Source organism: Melitaea cinxia, chromosome 27, assembly GCF_905220565.1.
Source record: "Melitaea cinxia chromosome 27, ilMelCinx1.1, whole genome shotgun sequence".
In the NCBI taxonomy this organism is placed as follows: domain Eukaryota; kingdom Metazoa; phylum Arthropoda; class Insecta; order Lepidoptera; family Nymphalidae; genus Melitaea; species Melitaea cinxia.
The window spans coordinates 7223175-7250452 of NC_059420.1; the positions used below are offsets into that span (position 1 = coordinate 7223175).

A 27278-nucleotide genomic window follows, 5' to 3' on the forward strand; every position below is an offset into this window, starting at 1 on the left:
GTTTCATGTCAATCGGTTCATAAATAAAAAGTTATGCAAATTTAAAGAATCACGTTGAACATGTAAATACAGCGATCCGTTTCATTATTTGTATTGATTGAACTGAATACCACTTGTAGTTAATTAGTACTTTTCATTTTAAAAAATATACCTATTGATAAAATAGCATGAGATTCTTGAAATCCTTAGTCAAAAATGCTAGCCACAAATGGTAATCACGCCTAGACAAAAAAAAATCTATATCAACGTAATCCAACGTCGAATACATCTCCATTTGCAGTAAATTGGAACATTAGAATTCTAAAAATATCATTCTTTTAGGTGCTACGTCTGATTTGAGCGGCCGAGTGTTGTCACTCCCGACACTTGGGAAGTTCTGTGAGACGCGGCAAAACGAACCGAAGACTGAACAACAGTTGAAAGATATTATTCAGGTATTGATATAATATTTTATATGCTTCAGCCCGTAATATCCCACTACTGGGCATAGGCCTCTTTCCCCATGTAGGAGAAGAATCAGAGCTTAATCAACCACGCTGATCCAATGCGGGTTGGCAGATATATTCCCTACTATGGTATCGATCGCTATCAGAGGCAATATAATATTTTATAAATTAATAACAATTTCCTTTTTACGATTTTGCTATAAAACTATTTTTTTTTTTCGAAATATTTATACATACATATATAACTAGGTCGGCAAACAAGCGTATGGCGCAACTGGTGGTAAGCGATTACCGTAGCTTAATTTCCTTCTCAAAATATAGAGCAGCCCGACTGGAGAAGTACCTCGACCTTACAGAAGATCACAGCTAAATAATACTGCTTTCAAGCAGTGTTGTGTTCCTGTTGGTAAGTACGGTAACCAGAGGTCCTAGGGGCGAAATGGAGATAGGGTCTTTAACGCACTTGCGTTGGTTCTGGTGCTGTAGACGTCTATAAGCTACGGTAATCGCTTACCATCAGGTGAGCCGTACGCTTGTTTGCCGACCTAGTGATGTGAAAAAAAGCTTACAGAGTAATTGACGAGAAACTCTGCAGTTACTCTTTTAAAAAAACTAAACTGTGTTTTAGTACACAACTGCTATAACGATTTGATGTCCTCTAAAATTTTAAGGCACATCAGTAATAATATGTTTTGTTTTATCAGAGGCACGAACCAGATCCAGTTCTGAGAGCTGAGAACTGCTTCTCATTCGAAGGTTTCGTACGGTTTCTCACCGATAAAGACAACTATGCGTTTGTACCAGAACAGCGAAGGGCTAGCAACTTTATAGGGTATGTTATGTTCATCATATACCTAAGTCCTTAAGCCTTTCATCATCATCATCATTATAATTTCAGCCTGTTGCAGTCCACTGCTGGACATAGGTCTCCACAAGTTCGCGCCAAAAATGGCGTGAGCTCATATGTGTTGCCCATAGTCACCACGCTGGGCAGGCGGGTTGGTGACCGCAGGGCTGACTTTGTCGTACCGAAGACGCTGCTGCCCGTCTTCGCTCTGTGTATTTCAAAGCCAGCAGTTGGCTGGTTATCTCGCCATCGGTCGACTTTTTAAGTTCCAAGGTGGTAGTGGAACTGTCTTATCGCTTAGTCGCCTCTTACAACACCCACGGGAAGAGACGGGGTGGCTATATTCTTTACTGCAGTAGCCACACAGCAATCTGTATTTACTGTACCATATTCTATGCGCAAATTTTGTTTGGAAGAGATCGCTCTTCTAGCGATAGGACCGCCTTTGTATATCCTTCTTTGTTTGTTATTATAATTATTGTCTTAGAAGTGTGCAGTAAAGAGAAATGTTATACTAATAATTATCATTCACTGACAACTTCACTGACAGCTTGGCTTTGACGATATGTTGACTGATGTCAAACATATCGCCAAATTGAAGAATACACACAACTTCTGATTCAGGAAAGATCATAACATTCAAGTTATTTTATAAACATGTAAAACTGAAATAAATACACGTATATAAAAGCCAGTGCCATAAAACGTGCTTTTACGAATTAATAAAAGAAATATTGTTCCTTCCCTATGGAAAAAAAAACTCATAAAACATGGAAAAATGCAGACCAAATTCTCATACAGGGTTATAAGAATATATCAGACCTCATAGACTTTCATAACCCTGTATGAGAATTTGGTCTACATTTGTCCATGCTTTATGAATTTTTTTCCATAGGGTTGCTTTTGAATGGTATTTTTTTTTTATTAATTTAATTTACTGGCATATTTTTGGCCAGGTATTATTTTATAATACAGTTCACTGCTGGACATAGGCCTCCACAAGTTTACGCCAAAAATAACGTGAACTCATGTGCTTTGCGTCACCACACTGGGCAGGCGGGTTGGTGACCGCAGTACTGGCTTTGTCGCACCGAAGACGCTGCTGCCCGTCTTCGGCCTGTCTATTCCAAAGCCAGCAGTTGGATGGTTATCCCGCCATCGGTCGGCTTTATAGGTTCCAAGGTGGTAGTGGAACTGTGTTATCCCTTAGTCGCCTCTTACGACACCCACGGGAAGAGAGGGGGTGGCTATATTCTTATAACCGTAACCACACAGTATACTGTGTGGTTACGGTAGGTATTAAGAATGTAGTGTAGTAATGTAGGTGTGGACTGTAATGATGATTATTTTATAAGATCAGACCTATTACAAATCTGGATAATTCTTAAGACATTTTTACAAACTACATTTTTTAAGAGTCGCTTCGAAACTCACAAGAAAGTATGATTTAGGAAATCAACCCAAGATGAAGAAGACCTACCCAAGGAGTTATCCCGGGAAATGACGGGACCGCTCAGTCAGTACTACATAGCCAGCAGTCACAATACCTACCTTACTGGACATCAGTTGAAGGGAGAATCCTCCGTGGAACTCTACAGCCAGGTAAGCTATATTATATCCACATCTTAATCTCGTTCGTTTTACCAAGTTTTGTTGCTAGATAATAAGTATTCTGACGGGCAGCAGCGTCTTCGGTGTGACAAAGCCAGTACTGCGGTCACCAACCCGCCTGCCCAGTGTGGTGACTATGGGCAAAACACATGAGTTCACGTTATTTTTGACGTAAACTTGTGGAGGCCTATGTCCAGCAGTGGACTGTATAGGCTGCAATGATGAATAAGTATTCTGACATGCTTAGGTACAAAGCAGTAAGCGTTATTTACTGCTTTACATATGACTACGTCCGCGTGGAATTCAACAAAAAGTTATTGTTCAGAATTATAAAATAAATAATTTCTGAAATGAAAGTGACCTAAGTTACTCCTTATTACAAAAGCTATCTGCCAGTGAAAGTTCCGTCAAAATCAATCCAGTCGTTTCACAGATTAGCCGGAACAAACAGAGAGACAGACAAAAAAAAATTGTAATTTTTTTATTTTAGTATATGTTCCGTGTATACATCCATATGCATTTAATTATTTTAATATTACAAAGAGACCTTTCGATTTTATTTATTTGTATAGATTACCATTATAACATATCATAAAACATAGTAACAAATAAATAAATAAATAAATAGTAACATCCCACTGCTGGGTATATGCATCTTTCTCCATGTAGGAGAAAAATCAGATCTTAATCCACCACGCTGCTCAAATGCTGGTTGGCGGATATATTCCCTACTATGAGTAACGATCGCTATCAGATGTACATGATAACAACCGGGACCGACGGCTTAACGTGCTCTCCGAGGCACAGTGGGGAGACCCACAAGGACTCACAGCGATATAATTGGTCGAAGGTTTTGTGGGCTAGTGTAAATAGGGGATTTTTTTACATAAAAAATATGGAAGATAATAAAAAACACAATCATTTTATTATTATTTATTAACATCGGATAATCAATGCGTATTTCGACGGTACCAGAATCTCGCTCTGTAGTCGTCACTACAAGTGAGGAAAGCCGGGGCGGTTCCCGAGTGAACGATGTATCTGGAAAAAAAGACAGTAAATAAAAAAATGATATTATTATCAACTTCCAAAGAAAAAAGACAGTTTTGATAAAAGCCATTTTTGTAGATTAATGAAAATTTAGAAAAAAAAAAAAATTGGCAAAACATTAAATTTATTTAAACCTTCATATCATTAATAAAAAAGGGTCATATATAATATATATAGATATATAATATAAATTTAAACAACAATAATAATTTTCTTTATATGTGTCTGTATTTTGGTGTACATTAAGAATAAATAAATAAATAAATAAAAATATGGGGCATATAAATTTACGATGTTCTTTCTAAGTGGGGCATAAAACATTTTTCGGTAAGTCTGGTTTAAGTTAGGCAATCTGGTTCTTATAATGAAACAATTTCCTATTTATTTATTTATTTTTAAATTATATTTGAAGTAAAACTTCTTGACGCAAGCTTGACTTGGGGAGTAAGCTGGTGAATACATGACGAGAACGTTACGAAAAGAGTGATAGGACGAGGCGAACGGAAGTTGAGGCGGAGGTATAAGTTAGTGAAAATAGAAAGAAAGGGAGTTACGTTTCATAAGTTTTACTCAGTTGTGTGGTCTAAAGCACACTCATATTTTTGGAATATGTGGTCCTGACCCAGTTGTGACACGCCACATATAATACAAGTGTTCTTCATTATGCCAGAAAGATATGTGCATCAGCTCAACACGCGACTTTAGTTTACTTCTTACCAACGATTACCGTTTCAATAAATTAGAATAGTTACAGGTTTCTGTAAAGAGCTTACTATAGACGGCGCCACGGTCGCTTAGACCGAATATAAAAATCATCATATCAAAAATTTCGATCTAGCGGGTACATCGTTCCATAGCTTAATTGGCTAGAACGCAGACACGGTCAGTCGGAGACGCGGGTTCGAATCCCGCTGGAGCGGTCAATTTTTGATATGATATTCAAAAAATGTTTAAATTAATCAAATAAAATAATACAAATCTAAAAATAAAACATAACTAGTTAAAGGGTTATAAAACGTCACTAAGCGTCAGGGTCACTTATTTCACATGATATCGCTTCCATGTTTTCTATACTCGGTGGAAATTTATCAAAGTAAACGCCAATAATACAATTACTGATAATATGTTAATATATTCACACGTTTGTGTCACAATTTGTACACCTACACACAATACCATCTCTGCCCCTAGTTTGCCTGGAAGAGATCGCTATTCAGCGATAAGGCAGCCCTTTGTACCTTATGATACTTTGTTGAAATCAATCTGATATGTATTATTTGTTTTGATGTACAATAAAGTGTATTATGTTAATAAAAAGAAAAAGATAATGTGTGGCGACATCTATCGCGCAACATACTAACTACATAATTAGAGAAAACTGACGTATCCTACATCGCGCTATCAAAGTTATCAAAGTGATTGAGTATATATACCAGAACCCGACAACAACCTTCGGGGGCAGTAGCCCACCAGACAGAACACCCGTCTGGTCGGAGGATCCTCCCTTTTCAATGGCAGACGAGGGACTCAACACCCTGTTCCTCACACATTCCCAAAAATGTATCAGAAAAATTCCGTCAGCCTCTGACCACGACCTAGCTTTACTGGGGAGTCGTATGACTCTCGATCGATGATCTGGGATAAGCATGCTTATAATCCATGATGTTCAATAGAAGGCATGGGCATTTTAGATCCCGTGGATGTTAATTTTAAACAAAAAAAAATTCTCACCTAACTGCCCCATTATGCCCCAGAGACATTAACTGACAACGGCTGGCGCTACGCGAATGCCAGGTGCAGAGGGACGTTGTAGCTTCGTCGGGGAACATCACGTAGTCCTCTGTGTGATTAAATACGGCCTGGGCGTGGTGTTCTTGCTTACCTAGACAAAAAAGGGGGAAATTTAGAATATCTAATGCAGGAATGTATTACAGTTAACTTGCTTTAATTGCTCACAGCCCCCATGGGTTCATATTTTAGTAGGGGTCCAGAAGTACATATTTACAGACACAAACCCCGAGACCATAATTAACAAAAAAAACGAGTGTGCTTTAGACGACACACGACTGAAGTAAAACTTCTTTAGTTGTACCCTACAGTATTAAACGAAACGTAACTCTCTCTCTTTCTATCTTCACTAACTTATATCTCCCTCAACTTCCGTTCGTTTCGTCCGATCACACTTTTCGTAACGCTCTCGTCGCGCAATAACCAGCTCACCCCCCCCCAAGTCAAGCGTGCGTAAGTAAGTTTTATTTCAAAAATCCGTATAACCTATAAATATCTAATCATAACGTATTGAAAAGAGCGCTAAGATAACAACCGGCCACTATAACTATTATTATCCAAAGCGAATTTATTATAATTTGTTTTCAACAAAGATCACTGATTTTCTATTTTAAAGTACATATAAACAAATTCATCACTTCATCATCACTTCAGCCTATCGCAGTCCACTGCTGGACATAGACCTCCATAAGTTCACGCCAAAAATGGCGTGAACTCGTGTGTTTTGCCCATAGTCACCACGCTGGGCAGGCGGGTTGGTGACCGCAGTACTGGCTTTGTCGCACCGAAGACGCTGCTGCCCGTCTTCGGCCTGTGTATTTTAAAGCCAGCAGTTGATGGTTATCCCGCCACCGGTCTTATAAGTTCGGCTTTATAAGTTCCAAGGTGGCAGTGGAACTGTGTTATCTCTTAGTCGCCTCTTACGACACCCACGCGAAGAGAGGGGGTGGCTATATTATTTGATGCCGAGGCCACACAGCTTACATATATAATAAATAAACAAATCATTCCATATTAAATACTATTACATAATACGAGTGAACCAATGGCGCAGTTGGCAAAACCCCTACTTTCCGTTCCTGAGTTATAGTTTGAAGTTTAGAGGGAGACATAAGTTAGTGAAGACAGAAAGAGAGAGAGTGATATTTCGTAAGTTTTACTTCAGTCGTGTGGTCTAAAGCACGCTCGTTTTATATTCATGTACTCACCGGTTGTACCAGCCCCGGTGTACTGTATGAGACAGCGACTAGACGCCAGTTCCCAAAGTTTAATAGAAGAATCCAGACCCGACGTTAGTAGATACTGTGAAAAAAAACACACACACATATGTAAGAAATTAAACGTTTATAGTATTTATCTAATTTACATAAATTGAGACTCCCCCCCCCCCCCCCTCTATCTGACTCACCACAGGACAACAACACTGCCACTTACAAGCGTCCATAATGCGTATTTACTTGGCTATTTTTTCGTCGACCTACGTTGTATTATATCGAATAGCTTTTCACTGGGTGTACCGATTTTGATGATTCTTGTTTTAATCGAAAGCTGACGCTTGTCGTGTAATCTTATTATAATGTTATCAAGATCTGATAACTACTTTTTAAAGTAATCTTTGATAACGCGTATTTACTTGACAATTTACGTTGTTGTACTTGTTGATGTAATTGAAGTCAGTTTTTTTTTCGTTTTAAAACACAATTATTAACCGTCATTTTACAAATTAGACTTATGTTACTTTTAATATATTAATTATTGTTACGACTATATATAATTATTTATCAACAATATATAAATAAACTATATATATAATAATTATTGTTAAAATTTGACGACGCATTGGAGCAGCGGCCACAGCACTGGCTGTTTCCGGACCCCCGACACAAGAGTAAATCCTGGTGGGGGGCCGTTGAGTGTATTTATTTTCATTTTCTTTTATTATTATTAAATTACCTTGCTATTTCTTGTAAACGCCACCGAACACACTTCGGAACCATCGTGAGCGTTTATGAACGTGTTGAAACATCTGTTGGAGACGGTGTCCCAAAGTTTGACGGAACCATCCGCGCTGCCGCTTGCGAAGTATTTACCATTCGGTGAAAATCTAAAAAAAAATATACTTAATAATACACACACACATACACACTGAAGTGTGCCTATGGCAGTCCACTGCTGGACAGAGGCCTCCCCAAGTTCGCGCCAGACATCCCGGTTACTAATAACTTAATAATATTTCAATATAAATAAAAATGTATATATAAAGACTTTTTGAATTCCTATCCCTTTTGGGTATGAAGTATTAAAAATTGAGAACCACTGTCTTAGACCGAATATCTTAAATTCGACAAAAGCAAAATATTATCGCAAGACAAAATATTTACATTAAAGTTTTTTTTTCGGGGCATAAAATCCTCAAATTTTGAGAACCACTCACTTGATGGAGTTGACTTGTTTTTTGTGGTGATGGGAAGGTACGGGGCATACGAAACACTGGCTGGTGGTGACATCATAAAGCCTGATGACTGGGTGAGTGGTGGAGGCTATGATGTGGTCGCCCAGGGGGTGGAAGGCCACGCATAACACTTGTTCTGCATCCTAAAATTATAATTACATATAAAAAAATCGAGTGTGCTTTAGACCACATAACTGAAGTAAAACTTATTTAGCTCCACCTAACTTTTATCACCCTCTCAACTTCCGTTCACCTCACCCGATCACACTATTCGTAACGCATGTACCAGCTTACTCCCCAAGTGAAGCGTGTGTGAAGAAGTTTTACTTCAAAAATGTTGATGTAAAGGTTTTATCGTTGATTGGATCAAATGGAATTAAAATTTGTAAAATAAAGATTATAATATTATAAATTATATGTAAACATACAGTTATCATATATAGTTATTGTGGAATTTAGGTAAGTGTTTGATTGAGGTAGGACACAACAGGGGGTACCTCGACCTTACAGAAGAGCACAGCTAAATACTACTGTTCAAGCAATGTTGTGTTCCTGTTGATGAGTAAGGTGGCCAGAGCTCCTGGAGGGTATTGAGGGTAGGGTCGACAATGCGCTAGCGATGCTTCTGGTGTTACAGACGTCTATAAGCTACGGTAATCGCTTACCATCAGGTGAGCCGTACGCTTGTTTGCCGACCTAGTTGTATAAAAAAAAAATGGTCTGTTATACTTACGGTAATAGACTTATATGCCTTCTTAGCAGAAGCCTTGGTTATATCAAACAGTTTGATGCAACAGTCGCGGGATGCTGAGACTAGGATCTGCTCTCGGGGATGGAAATCTAGTGCTGTGATTTCGTCTGTGTGATCGTATCTAGGAAAAAGTTGGAGAAATAATTTATTATATAGAAAATGCATACATGAAAAATTTCTAAAATTAACTGGGGCATTTTCGCTCATTTAAAATTTATAAAAACGCAATTTATTTTATATACATATAACATTATAGTGAGTAATATAAGATTTTTATAATCATTCTGGGGCATCTAGTCTTATTAAATGAAACAATATGCCCCAGTTCAAAGGTATAAGTAACTCATATAGATTATTTTTTACATACATTATATCAACAATTAATTTAGCAGTAAAGGGCTTACAATGTCCTTATGACCGGATGCCCTTGTTGCTCCCTTCCAGGGTCCACTTCCTCTGGCGCCGATTTAGCCAACATACGTTCTACGTCCAAAATCTGAACAAAAAAAAGCAAGTACATTTGGGGCAGTTTGGCATAATAGCCTATATTGAGATATTCCTTAAGTTTTGAAAAATTTAGACGATGTATGGAACAATTTGTCTATAAAAAGAAAATTGTCCAGAAATGGGATGTTTTGAGGCTATTTGGCATATCTCTGCTGAATAAAAAAAAACAAGTTATCAAACAGTGGCACATTTAAAGAGATAACTCTGTTACATGGATAGGATACAGTTAGACATTTTAAGGCTATTTGACAAAAATTTCCTACATGAAGAGATGGTTACCCCCACAATGGGTCATTTAGGCTATTCCTTAATTACTTAACCCCGCAGTGGTTGATCTTACCTTAATACTAGCATCAACACTGCCTGTGGCAACCAGTTGCCCACAAGAACTAAATGCTCCAGCGCGACACGCCATCTTGTGAGAAGTTACATATGCAGTTTCATACGTTGCCGGTTCCGGAGCTAGCGATGACGCGTCCATTTCGAACTCCAAATCTATTTTTAATAAAATATATATAAAAATATTATAAATAACTAGCTTTACCATGCGCGTTCATCATCATCATCATCATCATCATCATTTCAGCTTATCACAGTCCACTGCACTGCAGTCATGTGTTTTGCCCATAGTCACCACGCTGGGCAGGCAGTTTAGTGCGCGCTTTGCTACGATGTTTTTGTTTTTTTTTTTGCCGTACAAACTCAGAAGCCTGTGGGCTCATGCACAACACCATGAAGATCATGACATGATCAAATGCATAGTTTATGATTCTATAAAGGACATACAGACAAACATTCATTTTTATATAGATTATGTAATAGCCTTATCTATTAGCAGGCTAGATAAAAGAGAAAGGCTAAAATCTATTGCAAAGTTTTACGATACGTAGCCGCAGCGGTCACAGCACTGTTGGTTCAATCCCCGCTTATGACAAACATTTGTATTGGCCATACAAATATTTTTGTTTTTTTGTGCTTGTTTATTGCGTTTTACCAGTCAGTGTGGTGCGTTTAACTAATTGAGTTCCTTGAAGTATTAGAAAATTCTATGAGAAATTTGGCTAGAATTGAATCAACCATTCTCTTATTTTACGCTTACAAACATATTTAGTGGTTAATTTTCATTTATACATTTACACTAACTGCCCATACAAACGTTGTTTTGACATATATGTTATTAAACCCCTTAATCCCACTTCTTATAGCTTAGGGGTTATGAAAAATAGATCTTGCCCAATTCTCAGACCTACCCGATATGCACGCAAAATTTCATAAAAATCGGTCAGGCCATTTCGGAGAAGTATTGTAACTAACATTGTGACACGAGAATTTTATATATAAGATTTTGCTCTCTCATATGTTATTACAGTTATAAATTCTATGCAATAATAAATAAGTTATGTATACAAAAAAATCAGCTAAATACGAGGAGTGTTTTGGGTACAATATCAATCACCGGATAGACATCTCACAAAAACTTGAAATAATATTTGCCTAGTTTTTTTTTTATAATTATATTTTAATAAACCTTACCTTACGGCTTACCGTGCCTCGGAGAGCACGTTAAGCCGTCGGTCCCGGTTGTTATCATGTACACCTGATAGCGCTCGTTACTCGCAGTAGGGAATATATCCGCCAACCTGCATTGGAGCAGCGTGGTGGATTAAGCTCTGTCCCTTTTCCTACATGGGGAAAGAGGCCTATGCCCTGTAGTGGGATATTACAGGCTGAAGCGTAAGCGTAAAAACCTTACCAAGCCCAGTAGTTCCCAGTAAATGTTCAGCGCCACTGGAAGCAGCCAGACGATCTTTCCTATCAGGCTCGTGTTGTAACCCCACCATCATTAGATTCAAAAGTCTGGATAAAGTCAAATTAAACCATTAATATCTAATACAGAATTATTTAATAGAGATTTTCTTTTCATTTGACTAGCCCGATAGCACAGTTTTCGTTAAACCTGCCTTTGGACAGACTAACACTGTCAGCATTACAACATGCCAGCTTTTCCATACAGTCACCATATGTACTATTGTTTTTTTTTTAATATAACTAGGTCGACAAACAAGCGTACGGCTCACCTGATGGTAAGTGATAACCGTAGCTTATAGACACCTGCAACACTAGAAGCATCGCAAGATGTTGCCGACCCTATCCCTAATTCCCCCAGGATACTGCTTGAAAGCAGAATTTAGCTGTGGTGTTTTGTAAGGTCGAGATGTCCCCAGTCGGGCTGCTCCAGATTTTGAGCAGGATATTTGTTGCTGTGCTCTCAAATAATTAACTGTTACTTATAAATAATAATTAATAAATAATACAAATATTTAACATACACAAGTAATATTCTGTTCCTATCATAATCAACTTAATGCTTGTTTTATAGGTAACAGCCAACAGATATTGCTTTATACTTTTTCCTGATACATACACATACGAAGATAAAGACAAATATTACACTCAGACTTAGGAACGGAAAACAAGGTGACTGCAAACTTTGCCAATGGACTAGTTAATATTTATTATACCTGTCACTCGGTGGACATGGAGGGTCTGCTTGGACAGCGGCAGACAGAGTCGCTGCGATTGGTTGGAATCCATCGTAATGAAGTTGACTTGAAAGTTAAAATGAAAACATTATCAGTACATTCTAAGCTGTTCATTTGTTTTTCTAATGAGAAAATACTAGGCTACAAAATTAATAATAATAATTATTGCTAGTAGATACTGAGTACTATAGAGTATAGATGGAGATATTATAATAATATTTACTAATGACCATTTTGTTACTTAATTTAAACTTAATACAATTATTTAGCGGATATTTATAACCATCTGGACATTATATTAGTATTTGTCATTGGTTCAGTGTTTTTAATTTACAATAATTTTACAAATAAGTTTCTAATAAAGAAATTGGACAGAGGTTTCATACTAAACACAAAATTTCGTATTCGAGAAATATAAACATAACCTAAGTAAACTTTCTAATTTCGATTTTGATAAATCAAAAATACTTTGTAGGGTATTTTAATTATTATACTTCATATAATATTGTAAAAGAGGGTAAAGATTTACGAGGGTAAAAGACGAATAGTTAGTATAAATCACGAATTTAAACAAGAAAACAACATTATAACAAGAAAAACAACGATCGCTACCTTATTATCATACGATACAACAATTCCCTATTCTTAACAACATTTCTCTCATCCACATCCACTGGAATCTCCTTATCCTTCATTCTATTTTCCGTTTCAGACGAAATTTTGATAATTTCTCAACAAACCGGCGAGAAGACGTTTTCAACACAAATCGCTTGCGACTTAAAACTGTCAAATTCAATTCAAGCTTTCAACTATGACTTTGACAACACTTGTTGACGTATTTCTTTACACTATGATTTTCCACTATGGTGAACTTTTTTTAATATTAAATGTATATTGAGAGTACAGCAAAACTTATCATTTAATGAATACTAAGTAAAAAATGTATGATGCTAATCTGAGCTCGGTAAATCAATAACTTTGATCATGCGCTCAAAGCTATGTTCGTTTCTTTGAAAGGATTATACGCTTTACAAATATGCAGTGAGGTAGTTAATCCAATTAGCTACTGTGAGCATTAACTTTGATCGATGGACACATGATCATTATTTTCGCTATGTTTAATTTAATTAATTAAACTTTACAACGCCAATGGGTTGTAAAATAAGCACGTAGTGTTACTTATGCCTATTACTCATCAAAGAAATATAATATTAACTATTCATAAAGTAGCAATCATTTATAACTTAATTAGGCTAAGATCTAGATTAGGTAAAACCGAATTTCGGGACCGTGGGGGGATGGGGGAGGGGAGGGTGGGGAACACTACCCCTGGTACCACTATCACACCTCGGAACCCCATGGTTATGGAGATATCGATGGTTAAAGTTTTGAGGTTAGAAGAAGAATTGGTCATTCGTTAGTTAAGTGGCCTCCAATTTATGGGGTGAAATGGGGGTGGGAGCGTAAAGGGTGGTGGGGAGGGTGGGTTTTTTAGCCCCCCGTAGTGTGCGTTTCGCGTAAGCCCCGTGGTTTCGAAGATATCGTGTTTGAAGTTTTGGGGTTAACTTTACGTGATTCAGAGATATTACAATACCTTAGAGCTCCGTGTCTAACTCCACCTTAACTCCGGTGCAGCGGGAAGTGCACTCATATGCTCCATTCACCAACTTTCACATTTTATTTTCGAACAAATTTACGTAAAAATGATCTCGATTGCAAGATCAACAAACGATACGAACTGACGCTTAACGACTGACAAATCGACATTTTTAAACAAAATAACGCGTCAGACATAATGTTCTAATAAAATTAGTAACATTGCGTGCTAGAATATAGGTTTAGAAATTCGAAAAATACCCAAAACCGAATCGGAGCACCCCACTGTCCACGTGGTCTTGGTCTGTCCTACCCCTAGAGTGTTTTTTTTGTGCCGCGGAGGCGCGGAGGGAGGGCAGCCCTGGGCCCAAGGGCTGCACTTCCCGCAGCGCCGGAGCCAAGCGTTCCTCTAACTTTCGAAATTCTTCTTCTAACCTCAAAACTTTAACCATCGATATCTCCATAACCATGGGGTTCCGAGGTGTGACAGTGGTACCAGGGGTAGCGTTCCCCACCCTCTCCCCCCCCATCCCCCCACGGTCCCGAAATTCGGTTTTACCTAATCTAAAGCTTTACTATATTTTTTAATGTATGTTCGGGGATAACTCCGTCGTTTATGAACCGATTTTGATAATTCTTTTTTTGTTGGAAAGGAGATATCCCTAATTTGGTACCATGATAAGGAAACCAGGATCTGATGATGGGATCCCAGAGAAATAGAGGGAAACCCTCGAAATCCGCATAATTTTTTACTGGGTGTACCGATTTGGATGATTTTTAATTTAATCGAAAGCTGACGTTTATCATGTGGTCACATTTAAATTTCATCGATATCTCATTACAACTTTTGGAGTAATCTTTGATAATGCGTATTTACTTGACATTTTTTTTTGTCTACCTACGTTGTATTAGAGGGCGTTCATAAAATACGTGAGATGTTTAAGGGGGGGAGGGGGTCGAGTCAAATCTCATCTAATCTTACGTTGGAGAGAGGGGCCTCGGCAAATATCAGGTAATTTTTTTCTGATTGAAACAAAAAATATATACTATTTTGGTCCATTTAGTCCAGATTGTACATGCTTAAGATTAAATCTTAAGCGGAATCGTAATACGATTAGTATCATTCACTACTTCGTTCGAAAGAAAATAATTTCATTCATACTTCGATGTTATACATCTACTGACTGTCTGATTTGTTGATTGTGTCTGATTACTTGTGTTAACTAGTCGTAAATAAAAGCACGAAGCATTGTTTTTCTTTTTACAATAACAATCCAACGCGTTTACGTAAGAAACCCACATTTTGAAAAATCTCACGTGAGATTGGAGGATGGGGGGGGGGGGGGTTGAATAAAATCTCACGACATCTCAACAGGGGGGGAGGGAGGGACATAAAATTTTAAAAAACACCTCACGTAATCTATGGACACCCCCTTACTTATCGATGTAATTGAAGTCGGTTTTTTCGTTCGCTAGCAAACACAATCATTATAATTATTGAATAAATTTTTTGATTATTTAGGTTATTTCTCCATAATAACCATTTCCCCACTCAAAAACTTTCTTGAGAATATAATTTTATGACATGTCTTCGTTCTATAGATTTAATATTTTATTAATGTTATTTACTAAAAAATATATATATTCAAGCAATTAAAGAGACAAAAAATTATTGAGAAATAAAATGTATGTAGCTAATATTTAATATATAATTTTGATCAATGAATATTTGTATCATTTAATTAAGGGTAAAGCTTTAGATTAGGTAAAACCGAATTTCGGGACCGTGGGGGGTTGGGGGGGGGGGAGGGTGGGGAACGCTACCCTTGGTACCACTGTCACACCTCGGAACCCCATGGTTATGGAAATATCCATGGTTAAAGTTTTGAGGTTAGAAGAAGAATTTCGAAAGTTAGAGGAACGCTTGGCTCCGGCGCTGCGGGAAGTGCAGCCCTTGGGCCCAGGGCTGCCCTCCCTCCGCGCCTCCGCGGCACAAAAAAAACACTCTAGGGGTAGGACAGACCAAGACCACGTGGACAGTGGGGTGCTCCGATTCGGTTTTGGGTATTTTTCGAATTTCTAAACCTATATTCTAGCACGCAATGTTACTAATTTTATTAGAATATTATGTCTGACGCGTTATTTTGTTTAAAAGTGTTGATTTGTCACACAATGCAAACAGTACGAGCTCAAAGGTATTATAATAGCTTTAAATTCTTCTTCTAACCTCAAAACTTTAACCATGGATATCTCCATAACCATGGGGTTTTGAGGTGTGACAGTGGTACCAGGGGTAGTGTTCCCCACCCTCCCCTCCCCCATCCCCCCACGGTCCCGAAATTCGGTTTTACCTAATCTAGATCTTAGCCAAAAATATATATATAAGTATATGGTCGAATTGAGTAATCTCCTCCTTTTTTTGAAGTCAGTTAAAAATAACTATATTCAAAGAGCACTTTCGAATCGTCATTTTACAAATTAAAATTTTGAGGTATTTATTATTTTTGTAAAAGTTAAGGTACCTACATCATTTGGTTATTAAAATTACCCATACCCTAGTTCACAAAAAATCGTACTGCCAACTGCTTGTAATTTGAATATATATTTATGTAGGTTATATTGTTGTAGGTTCTACTAACAGGCTGTCGATGTGTGGAGCTGGACTGTTGGGATGGAGACGATGGTAACCCTGTCATCTACCACGGACATACTTTCACCACGAAAATACCATTTCGAAGAGTCGTGGAGACTATTGCTAGGTGAGTATTATGACTAGATATCCAACATGGTGTTACATTGTTTATATCTATGGGAAGAAATGTATAGTCCATTGGATGCTAAGTGGTTACCTTAGTCTATAGCGTCCGCAACACCAGTACCACTATATTTGTGTTTGCAGGCAGACGAAAATGAAACCGACTGCAATTATATCGACAAGTACATACAACGTAGGTAGACGAAAAATTAGTCAAGTAAATACGCATTATCAAAGATTACTCCAAAAGTTGTAATCAGATCTCGATGAAATTTAAATTTGACCACATGATAAACATCGGCTTTCGATTAAATTAAAAATTATCAAAATCGGTACACCCAGTAAAAAGTTATGCGAATTCTCGAGTTTCCCTCGATTTCTCTGGGATCCCATCATCAGATTCTAGTTCCCTTATCAGGTACCACACAAGGGATATCTCCTTTCCAACAAAAAAAAAGAATTATCAAAATCGGTTCATAAACGACGAAGTTATCCACGAACATACATAAAAATAAAAAATAAAATATATATAATATATACGATCGAATCGAGTAGCCTCCTCCTTTTTTGAAGTCGGTTAAAAAGCGTTGCCGACTTAAACTACGACTTTAGTCCCTTTACGTTACATTGCCGATAACTTCTAGATTTCATGAATAAAATTATCAAAATGTCTTCAGTAGTTGTTGATTTATGAGTAAATTTTAATTTTAATATTTTGTCTCAAGCTACAGCTTTTTAACAATAACCACCTAAGCTGGTTATATTTGTTTTGACATTTCTGAAATAGGACATAGCAGTAAATATCCTGCTCAAAATCTGGAAATCGCAGCCAAATACTTCTTTCAAATAGTGTTGTGTTCATGTGGTGAGTAACGTGACTAGAGCTCCTTGGTGGGATTAGGAGTAGGAACAGCAACGCGCATACGATGCTTCTGACATTGCAGGCGTCTATAAGCTACGGTGGTTGCTTACCATCAGGTGAACCGTACGTTTGATTGCCAAAAATGATATTACCAAGGTTATTAATGTAATTTAAATCATTTCAGGAGCGCTTTTGTCACTTCTCCATATCCACTAATCTTGAGCATCGAAAACCACTGCAGTCTACCCCAGCAACAAGTGATGGCCAGTACTTTTGAGGTCAGTAACTTTTTTAACGCCATAATTTAACCAAAGGTTAAAAAACAAAACTATTTTTATTTGCTGTGTAAGTGGATTTGGTAGATGAAGTGGGTTAAAATATTTTTGTTTCAACGAGAAAATGCAAAGTGTAGGTATGTTAAGGACTGATGAATTTGTAATGGTTGAGATTTTTTCAAAAAGAGTAACAACGAAGTTTCTTTGCCATTCTTTTTTTCATAACGAATCACTGATATAACTTCAGTTTATTTATAATTACAATTTATATATGAATAAGTAATATAATTTAAAATTTTAAAATAACGATTGAAAAGTGCTTTCACTTTCGCTTTAGCCTGTTATATCCCACTACTGAGCATAGCTCTCTTTCCCCATGTAGGGGAAGGATCAGAGCTTAATCCACCACGCTGCTCCAATGCAGATTGCCGGATATATTCCCTACTATGAGTAACGATCGCTATCAGGCGTAAGTTTCGAAAAAACACGATTTACTAAAATACTAAGCTAAGCTCGGTCACCCAGGTACTTAATTAATAATGAGCGAAATTTGCTTAAACATTAGAAAACAATATACTGGTACTCTACTAATCCCTTGTTCATCCAGGCAGTGTTTGGAGACCAACTTGTGACGTCATTCCTGTTCGAAGTGGATTACACGGATGAGCCACGCCTACCAAGCCCTGAACAGCTCAAATATAAGGTAAGATGGATATTCGGTACAAAATAGTAGTGGTATTTGTAGACAAAGTTATGTAGCTTATTCACAATGTAATTTGAATTTATATCAAAGGAGTTATCGGAAAATGAAAATGAACAAGGCAACCTTTACTGGTGGTTACGGCATTAAGAATATAATTCATCCCCTCTCTTCCTGGGGATGTCGTAAGAGGCGACTACGGGATAACACAGTTCGGCTAAGATCTAGATTAGGTAAAACCGAATTAGAAAAACCGAATTATGGGGTTTTTGGGTGTGGAGGGTGGATGGTGTAGGGGAATCTATACTAGGTAACACTGTCACACCTCAAAACCCCATGGTTATGGAGATATCCATGGTTAAAGTTTTGAGGTTAGAAGAAGAATTTAAAGCTATTATAATACCTTTGAGCTCGTACTGTTTGCATTGTGTGACAAATCAACACTTTTAAACAAAATAACGCGTCAGACATAATATTCTAATAAAATTAGTAACATTGCGTGCTAGAATATAGGTTTAGAAATTCGAAAAATACCCAAAACCGAATCGGAGCACCCCACTGTCCACGTGGTCTTGGTCTGTCCTACCCCTAGAGTGTTTTTTTTGTGCCGCGGAGGCGCGGAGGGAGGGCAGCCCTGGGCCCAAGGGCTGCACTTCCCGCAGCGCCGGAGCCAAGCGTTCCTCTAACTTTCGAAATTCTTCTTCTAACCTCAAAACTTTAACCATGGATATTTCCATAACCATGGGGTTCCGAGGTGTGACAGTGGTACCAAGGGTAGCGTTCCCCACCCTCCCCCCCCCCATCCCCCCACGGTCCCGAAATTCGGTTTTACCTAATCTAAAGCTTTACCCACAGTTCCACTGCCACCTTGGAACTTAAAAGCTTCGGCATCGTTCTTCAGCGTCTTCGGTGCGACAAAGCCAGCCCTGCGGTCACCAACCCGCCTGCCCAGCGTGGTGACTATGGGCAAAACACATGAGTTCACGCCATTTTTGGCGCGAACTTGTGGAGGCCTATGTCCAGCAGTAGACTGTAATAGGCTGAAATGATAATGATGAAATGATGAACCTTTACTGGAAATTTTATCCCTAGCTCGTAGAAGGTGTTTCGGAAATATATATATACATATATATATATATATATATATATATATATATGTATATATATAAACAAGAAATAATAATAAATTATATCAAAAACCATTTTATAACATCACTTTGCCTATAATTTTAACTATAATTTACCAGGTACTCATAAAGAACAAGAAGCTGCTCCCAGTGCAATCCAGTCCAACTGTGGGAATCACTGGAGCAAGCTCCGCGCAAGGCTGTGGGAGCGTTCTCACCACTGCTTTTAGGTAAATGTATATGTCGACTTACTAGAAGCATATTATAGACGTCTACAGCACCAGAACCAACGCAAGCACTTTGCCAACCCTATCCCCAATTATCCCCAGAAGCTCTGGTCACCCTACTCACCAACAGGAGGACAACACTGCTTGAAAGCAGTATTATCTAGCTGTGATTTTCTGTAAGGTCGAGGTATCCCAGTCAGGCAACTCCATATTTTGAGCAGGAAATTTCATGCTGTGCTATACCTCAATTGAAAAATTCAAAGTTAGTTAATAAATATTTTTTGTACTATGCCTCAACCAATGTCTCCAGGACCAATGGCATCCGTCACACCAGTTCATCGCTCCCAGACGCCAGCAACAGAACAAGTTCGATCATGTCCAACCAGTCCGCCGGTTCATCACTCACGGAGTACTTCTCAGATGAAGACTATGATGAAGATGATGAAATTGACGGTTAGTTTTTGAAGCAAGACTTCTTTACGCACGCTTGATTTGGCGAGTAGGCTGGTGAATGTGTGACGAGAGCGTTGAGAAAAGTGTAATGGGGCGAGGTGAATGGAGCAAGAGAGAGAGTTGCAAGCTTAAGTTTTTTCTCTCTTTCTCTCATAGCCAGTTACGTTTCGTATATCTAAGACACAGTGCAGGTCTATTACTAAAGAAGTTTTACTTCAATCGTATGGTCCAAAGTACACCCGCTTTTTTTCTGGTATTCGTATTATTAGTAAATAGCTCTTCTCTGCGTTCTTCCAAATCAAGGACCAAGACACTTCTTTTAAAAGCTATTTGTAATAACAATAATATTTCGTACGTTATTTGCCCAACTTTAAAGTTGGTGAGAGTATTTCAAACTTTGTCGAACTCAATCATCACACTTGTTCCAGAAAAAGAGTTGCACAAAATCCTCAGCTCATTAGAGGAGAAAGTCGGTCGGACGTCTCTCTCACTCTATCATAGTTTCCGACGTGACGGAGAGGGAGAGGCGACGGGAACGATGAAACACGCGACGAACAGAAAACGCAGCAATCAAATTGCGCGGGAACTGAGTGATATGGTCACTTACGTACAGGTAAGTTATGGTACTATAATATGTATGTGACGCCAAGTACGGGTTGTTTTGGTAATATCAGCAGGTAGGAATTTGCAGTATCTTAAATCTAGAAGCATTGCACATTTTAGGATAAAAGTACTATAATAAATAATTATTGTTAGATTTTTAATAAATAAATATGCATACTAGTCCAGAGAATCAGGTATTAAATTGAAAATTGATGTGTCTGGAACTAAGCAGCTTTATCTGGGCAGACATCTAGGTTATTGACAGTAAATCAATTATCGATCAGTTTCTGATGAACACTATTGAAACTTCATGATAAAGCTTAGCCTGTTTTTATTCTGGATTTCCAGCTATCTGTAAACAAGTTTTCATCGAAATCACTGCATTAGTTCTTGCTCAAAAAAGTAATAAATCATAATTGAATATTCTAAAAACTAAACAATATTTCAGGCAATAAAATTCCGCGGCCTCAACCCAATATCGCCGAGGAGTTCCCTGAAGCTGCCCAGCAACGTCGTGAAAGACAATTCGAGTGGTGCCGCGTGCAGCAGCTTCGAGTCATCGGAGAGCAGTGATAGCACTGGAACTGTGAGTCTTTTGACTAAAATAGCCATTAGGATTTTCTATCCTACCCACCTAAAGTTTTGATGGTTTCATCTCTTTGAAGTTTTTTTTTTCCTTAAGAGACAATGTAGGGCACGTAGAATATGCCCACGCTGGGTAGGCGGGTTGGTGACTGCAGGGCTGGCTTTGTCGCACCGAAGACGCTGCTGCCCGTCTTCGGCCTGTGTATTTCAAAGCCAGCAGTTGAGTGTTTATCCCGCCATCGGTCGACTTTGTATGTTCCAAGGTGGTAGTGGAACTGTGTTATCCCTTAGTCGCCTCTTACAACACCCACGGGAAGAGAGGGCGGGCTATGTTCTTTACTACCGTAGCCACATAGTATAAAACAAATAGAATGAAAACAATAAGGGGATTTAATTCATGGGAAATAAGTGAAGCTGGGAATTGGCTAGGGTAACTGCATGCCATCGGGTGGGTCGTATGCTAGTTTCCAATATTGGTACATAAAACCACAATTAATTAATACGAACAGACATAAAGTACAAAAGTGTAAAGTAAACCAGGGTCGATAATTTTTAAAACTAAAAAAAAAATTAAAACAAAACAACCTTAAATTCGCCCATGAAACTAAATTTCTTTTATTTTTGTTATATTTTCTTACTTTTTTACATGGTTTCATTACGTTCTAAATTTTCTTTTTTTTTCGCCGTGCCTCAGACAGTACGTTAAGCTGTCGGTCCCGCTTATCATGTACCTGATAGCGATCGTTACTCATAGTGGGGAATATATCTGCCAACCCGCATCGGAACAGCGTGGTAGATTAAGCTCTGATCCTTCTACATGGGAAAGAGACCTACCCAGCAGTGGGGTATCACAGACTATATACACTGCCCCAGCAGCAGCTCGCCGCCCAGCCGTCGGCCCGCGCCCGCTGCCTCAGCGCGCCGGCTGCGCACCACCCCTGCTACCGCTGCTCCTCCGTCAACGAGGCCATCGCCAAGAAGATCTGCCGCAAGCACCCGCTCGCGCTCATCGCCCACACCGAGACCCAGCTCGTTAGGACCTATCCCGCCGGGTGAGAGCATTGATATTCCTTATACTTAAATATCTTCTTGTGTTACCTTGCCGAACGTGAATGGAACTCCGCACTCGTCAACAGCAAAGCTGTATGATCGTTGGATCAAAAGTACTGTAATGATGACTGTCTCCATCTGAGTGAAAGATGGCATATGAAGGAGGAAAGTTGATCTAACACTAAGTTTAAGTTAAGGTATGCGCAAACAGCAATTTCGTAAGAAATAACCTAAATTAAAGGTTATTAGATTGTAAATACAATCACATTGATGAATGCGCGGTAGTCCGTACAGATTACTACAACCTGTTTTCATTATCGATTCAGTAGATCTATATCATTTATGTGCTGTGTGGCGTCTTAGGTGTGACAAAGCCAGCCCTGCGGTCACCAACCTGCCTGCCCAATGTGGTGACTATGGGCAACACACATGAGTTCAAGCATTTTTGACGCGAACTTGTGGAGGCCTATGTCCAGCAGTGGACTGCAATAGGCTTGAATGATGATGATGATGATGATATCATTTATATTTTCATTATATCATTTATATTTTTGGTAGGATGCATCCTAATAATAAATAATAATAATAGTTATACAAGGATACAAGCGATAATTTAAGATCGTAACATAAGAGTGAATAATTAAAGCGAACCATGTAAATAAACTGTGTAATATTTATTAGTAACTAATTGTTATAAAAATAAAAACGAGTGCACTTTAGACCACATGACTGAAGTAAAACTTACGAAACGTAACCCTCTCTCTTTCTGTCTTTACTAACCTATATTTCCATCTCAACTTTCGTCAGCCTCATCCAATCAAACTTTTCGTAACGCTCAAAAGTTAACTATTTTCTAGTTTTGCGTTAATAAGATTATACTAATAAGCATCTTAAACCATATTCCAAAACTAACAAGCTATCTCTTGTCTAAAATTACTTGTTATATTTATCTCATGTATTTATTCGTATGTATGTATTTAGCCCCTAACTTTCCAATATTTTCAACAGCCTAAGAATAGACTCATCAAACTTCGATCCTGTGACCTTCTGGTCGTGTGGCGTGCAACTCGTAGCACTAAACTACCAGACAGAAGATGCCGCTATGGCTGTGAACGCTGCTATGTATGAGAGCAATGGTTGTTTAGGTTACGTTAGGAAACCTAGGGTCATGTGGGACCCTAATCATATTGCTTTTAGAAGGTAAGTCGACAAGAAATACTTCATGATAATTATATATGGGCAACAGCTTCCTCAGTGCGACAAAGCCAGCCCTGCGGTCACCAACCCGCCTGCCCAGCGTGGTGACTTTGGGCAAAACACACAAGTTCACGCCATCTTTGGCGTAAATTTGTGGAGGTCTATGTCCAGCAGTGGACTGTGATAGGCTGAAATGATGATGATGATGATATTATAGAATTATTCTCATATGTACATCATCCAAACAGAACCGTCACAGATTAAGTTGAAATGATGTGACTCAGGTCACACGTCGTGGACGCCGATTATAGCTACTTCTATCCCTAGAAGGAGACACATTGTAGTAAAATAAAAAAAAAATAAAAAAATAAAAACACATTTCATTTTTACTTTTTAACCGACTTCCAAAAAAGGAGGAGGTTCTCAATTCGACTGTATTTATTTTTTAATGTATATTACATCAGAACTTTTGACCGTGTGGACCGATTTCGACAAAAAAATTTTTAATCGAAAGGTGGTGTGTGTCAATTGGTCCCATTTAAATTTATTTGAGATCTAACAACTCCTTTTCGAGTTATATCTAATAATGCGTTTGTACTTGACGTTTTTTTCGTTGACCTACGTTGTATTATACCGCATAACTTTCTACTGGATGTACCGATTTTGATAATTCTTTTTTTGTTGGAAAGGAGATATCTCTAGTTTAGTACCATGATAAGAAAACCAGGATCTGATGATGGGATCTCAGAGAAATCGAGGGAAACTCTTGAAAATCCACAATAACTTTTTACTGGTTAATAATTTTTAATTTAATCGAAAGCTGGTGTTTATCATGTGGTCACATATAAATTTTATCGAGATCTGATAACTACTTTTTGAGTAATCTTTGATAACGCGTAGTTACTTGACTATTTTTTCGTCGATCTACGTTGTATTACTCGTCGATGTAATTGAAGTAGGTTTTTTTTTTTCGTTTGCGAGCAAACACAATTAAAAAAAAAGTTTTAAATATGTATAATGAAACAACTTTTTCTGAGTTTATATCGGCTCATTAAGTTTTTTAGATGCCCGACGACACGGGAGGACCACTTAATAAAACCGCGATAAAATCCGAAAAAAATGTTTCATTATAATGAGTGAAAATCGCGTAAATATTATAAAACTTTAAATATATTTAAAGGCAATTATAACATCGATTTCACAATAAACGTGTATTTGCCTGGTACAAAAAACATTCAGTAATTTAAAAAGTGACTTTTCGAAAAATTATTTATATTAAACAAACTTGACCGTTATTCAAAACCTAATTAAACATGAGAGTAGCAGTCTTGACTTCCTACTAGTTTTAGCCGTGCGGAAGCGAGACAACCACTGTTTCTGTCGCACTCACTCCCCCCGACGACCACCACCAAAGGCAGTTTTGAGTTTCAGGAACGATTTAGAATCATTGGCGTTTTGATTTTTGACCGAGCTGGTCACTAGTAAGAAGTGCTTGTGCGAAACGCGATCACTTCAAAGTCGTGCGATACTAGTGTTACATCTCATTATTAAGGTAATTAAGTTACCGATTGCGATTTACCAGGTAAAATTTCATATTATTTTGAATTAACGGTGTTACCGTTCGAAATTATTAAATTTAAAATTTTCTAACCATATTCGAAATCTTTGTTATTCTTTTTTTCAAGTACCTACATTAAATTTTAGTGCTACCGTCTAGTGTATGTGATCTTAAGTATTAGTAAAATTGTTATTCTAGATTTTGAAAATGGATGAAGCGGGTCCATCCACTGCAACGTGGGAGTACAACGATAACGAAGAAAGGATTACCGATGGGGACAAGCGGAAACCTCGAAAACGTAAGACAAAAAGATCATCAAGCTCTGACTCGAGTTCTAGTACCTCATCTAACTCAAGTTCGAACACATCTTCAAATGATGAGCGTTGTATGGGACGACGGAAGAAAAATAAGCGCAGGAAAAAACGTGACAGTAAGTTGAACAAATTAATCGATGATATTTCTACCCTCAAGAATGAGTTATTTCGTAAACAAACTAGTACTCTAATTAAATCACATAATGATAATTGTAGTTGTTGCGTAGACCCAAACATTAGTGGCATTTTATATGAAAGAGAACCGGAAGCCCATGCTTCAGGCTCCGATCCCATACCTGACTTACCTAAAGAACCAATGTTTTATTTTAATGTTGGAACTAAACTAAAAGAACCCTCTGTACCGCATACGTCTAGTACATTTTTAGAACAATTAAAAGAGTTACAACGATTAGGAAATTCAGATTGGAACTGTGTTCGTTATGCAGAAGTTCAAAAACAGTACTTGCATAATCCAGGATTCACAAATCTTGAGCCTAATGATGAAATAAAACGTTATGACACTACTAAATTCACAGCGCATATGGAAAAAGCATTTGCAGGTGTTACTTACGCATTGTTGAAACAAAAGAATGTGTTGGAACATGAAATACGAGGATTATTAACATCAATGCAACAACCCGAACAGCTCAATGATGTTAATGTTGCGGAAAAATTAAATGAAATCTTCACGAAAGGTGAGTATCAGAAGGTCACTAGTGATATCTTTCAGCTAGTTTGTGGTCACAGAGCGGAACTAATTCAGTACAGAAGAGAATCTGTTATAAACTCAGTGAAAGACCCTTATCATAAACAATTATTACGAAAAATTCCACCATCATGCTCACACCTATTTGACACAGACAAATTTTCCTCTCTGCTGGAGAAGACTGGCGGTGTAAAAGGAGTTTTTTGGCCCAAAACAAAAGATCGTGTACATTCTGCCCTGCAGAATGATCCCGGCCCATCTCAGCTATCAAATGCCTACGGGCCTACCCCTAAATCATCATACACGTCTAGACGTGATGGAAAACCTTGCCAAAGGAAGTATCATAGCCAATACCATGGCCAGGGCCATCAGCCCTTTCGAGGTAACAGGGGCGGACGAGGAGGAAAACGGTACGATGATAATCGAGGACGAAAAGCAGGCTCTCCCTCATCCCACCGGGATAGGAGAGGACATAATAATCGGAAATTGTGACTCTCGAACAACTTTTCGTGCTGGTCAGCTACAAAACTATCACAGTCACTGGAGGATGCTCGGGGCACCGCCCTACATTCTCAAAATCATAAGCGGTTATCGTATTCCGTTCAAAATGAAACCCCCACTGTGTCAGCCGCATCAGCAAAACCAAACGATTTTCTCGCCAGAGATGTCTACAATTATTACGGAAATGTTATCCAAAGGGGTGATTATAGAAGCCAAACGCACTGCAAGCTTCATTTCATCAATATTCCTCCGGCCAAAAAGCGACGGCACGATGAGACCGATATTCAATTTGAAAAAATTAAATGTGTACGTTCACGCAGACAAATTTCGCCTGATAAATACACACAGAGTTCCAGATTTTCTTCAGGCACAAGACTGGATGGCAAAAATCGACCTTCATCAGGCATATTTTCACCTTCCCATTGCACGCAGCCATCAAAGGTACTTACGCCTATTGTTCGACGGCAAACTTTATCAAATGACTTGTCTGCCGTTCGGACTGAACTCTGCTCCCAAAGCATTTGCAACGCTAACAAACTGGATAGCTCAACTCATGCGAGAGCGAGGTATTCGCGTACTAGTATATCTGGACGACTTCATCCTAGCTCACCAGAATCGGCATACCCTGCAAACACATGTTGCGAATGCAGTGGACTTGCTGGTAAATCTAGGCTGGAAGATAAACAGACAAAAATCCGTTTTAGCACCACAGAAGTCCATAGAGTTTTTAGGTGTTGTATGGGACACATGGGAAAATGTCAAATATCTTCCGCA

General features: G+C 38.3%; 2 protein-coding genes across 2 annotated transcripts in view; one reads left to right on the forward strand and one right to left on the reverse strand.

Moving 5' to 3' along the window:
- Positions 1-27278, forward strand: part of LOC123666933 (1-phosphatidylinositol 4,5-bisphosphate phosphodiesterase epsilon-1-like) — a 165805-nt gene that overhangs the window by 123563 nt on the left and 14964 nt on the right. Inside the window, exons 19-30 of the mRNA XM_045600946.1 lie at positions 322-434; positions 1151-1278; positions 2745-2895; positions 16220-16350; positions 17393-17486; positions 18091-18186; positions 19431-19540; positions 19848-19990; positions 20419-20603; positions 21042-21179; positions 22055-22230; positions 23237-23428. Coding sequence (XP_045456902.1) covers positions 322-434; positions 1151-1278; positions 2745-2895; positions 16220-16350; positions 17393-17486; positions 18091-18186; positions 19431-19540; positions 19848-19990; positions 20419-20603; positions 21042-21179; positions 22055-22230; positions 23237-23428 — 1657 coding nt within the window. The remainder of the gene's footprint in view (positions 1-321; positions 435-1150; positions 1279-2744; positions 2896-16219; positions 16351-17392; positions 17487-18090; positions 18187-19430; positions 19541-19847; positions 19991-20418; positions 20604-21041; positions 21180-22054; positions 22231-23236; positions 23429-27278) is intronic.
- LOC123667197 (cleavage stimulation factor subunit 1) lies at positions 3831-11303 on the reverse strand. The gene is made up of 9 exons (XM_045601160.1): positions 11206-11303; positions 9793-9947; positions 9350-9441; positions 8928-9066; positions 8177-8337; positions 7696-7846; positions 6951-7044; positions 5686-5836; positions 3831-3945 (listed from the first exon to the last, which is right to left on the reverse strand). Exons 1-9 carry the CDS (start codon positions 11294-11296, stop codon positions 3855-3857), a joined length of 1125 nt encoding a protein of 374 aa, XP_045457116.1. The 5' UTR covers positions 11297-11303; the 3' UTR covers positions 3831-3854.

Excerpts from the sequence above, each read along its gene's own strand:
- LOC123667197 (XM_045601160.1), bottom strand. The coding sequence starts at position 11,296 with ATGATGGTGGGGTTACAACACGAGCCTGATAGGAAAGATCGTCTGGCT. Across the intron at positions 7,847-8,176 it reads AAACAAGTCAACTCCATCAA|ATTTTCACCGAATGGTAAAT; the intron begins GTGAGTGGTTCT and ends ATTTTTTTTTAG. Across the intron at positions 5,837-6,950 it reads CACCGGGGCTGGTACAACCG|GTAAGCAAGAACACCACGCC; the intron begins GTGAGTACATGA and ends TTTTTTGTCTAG.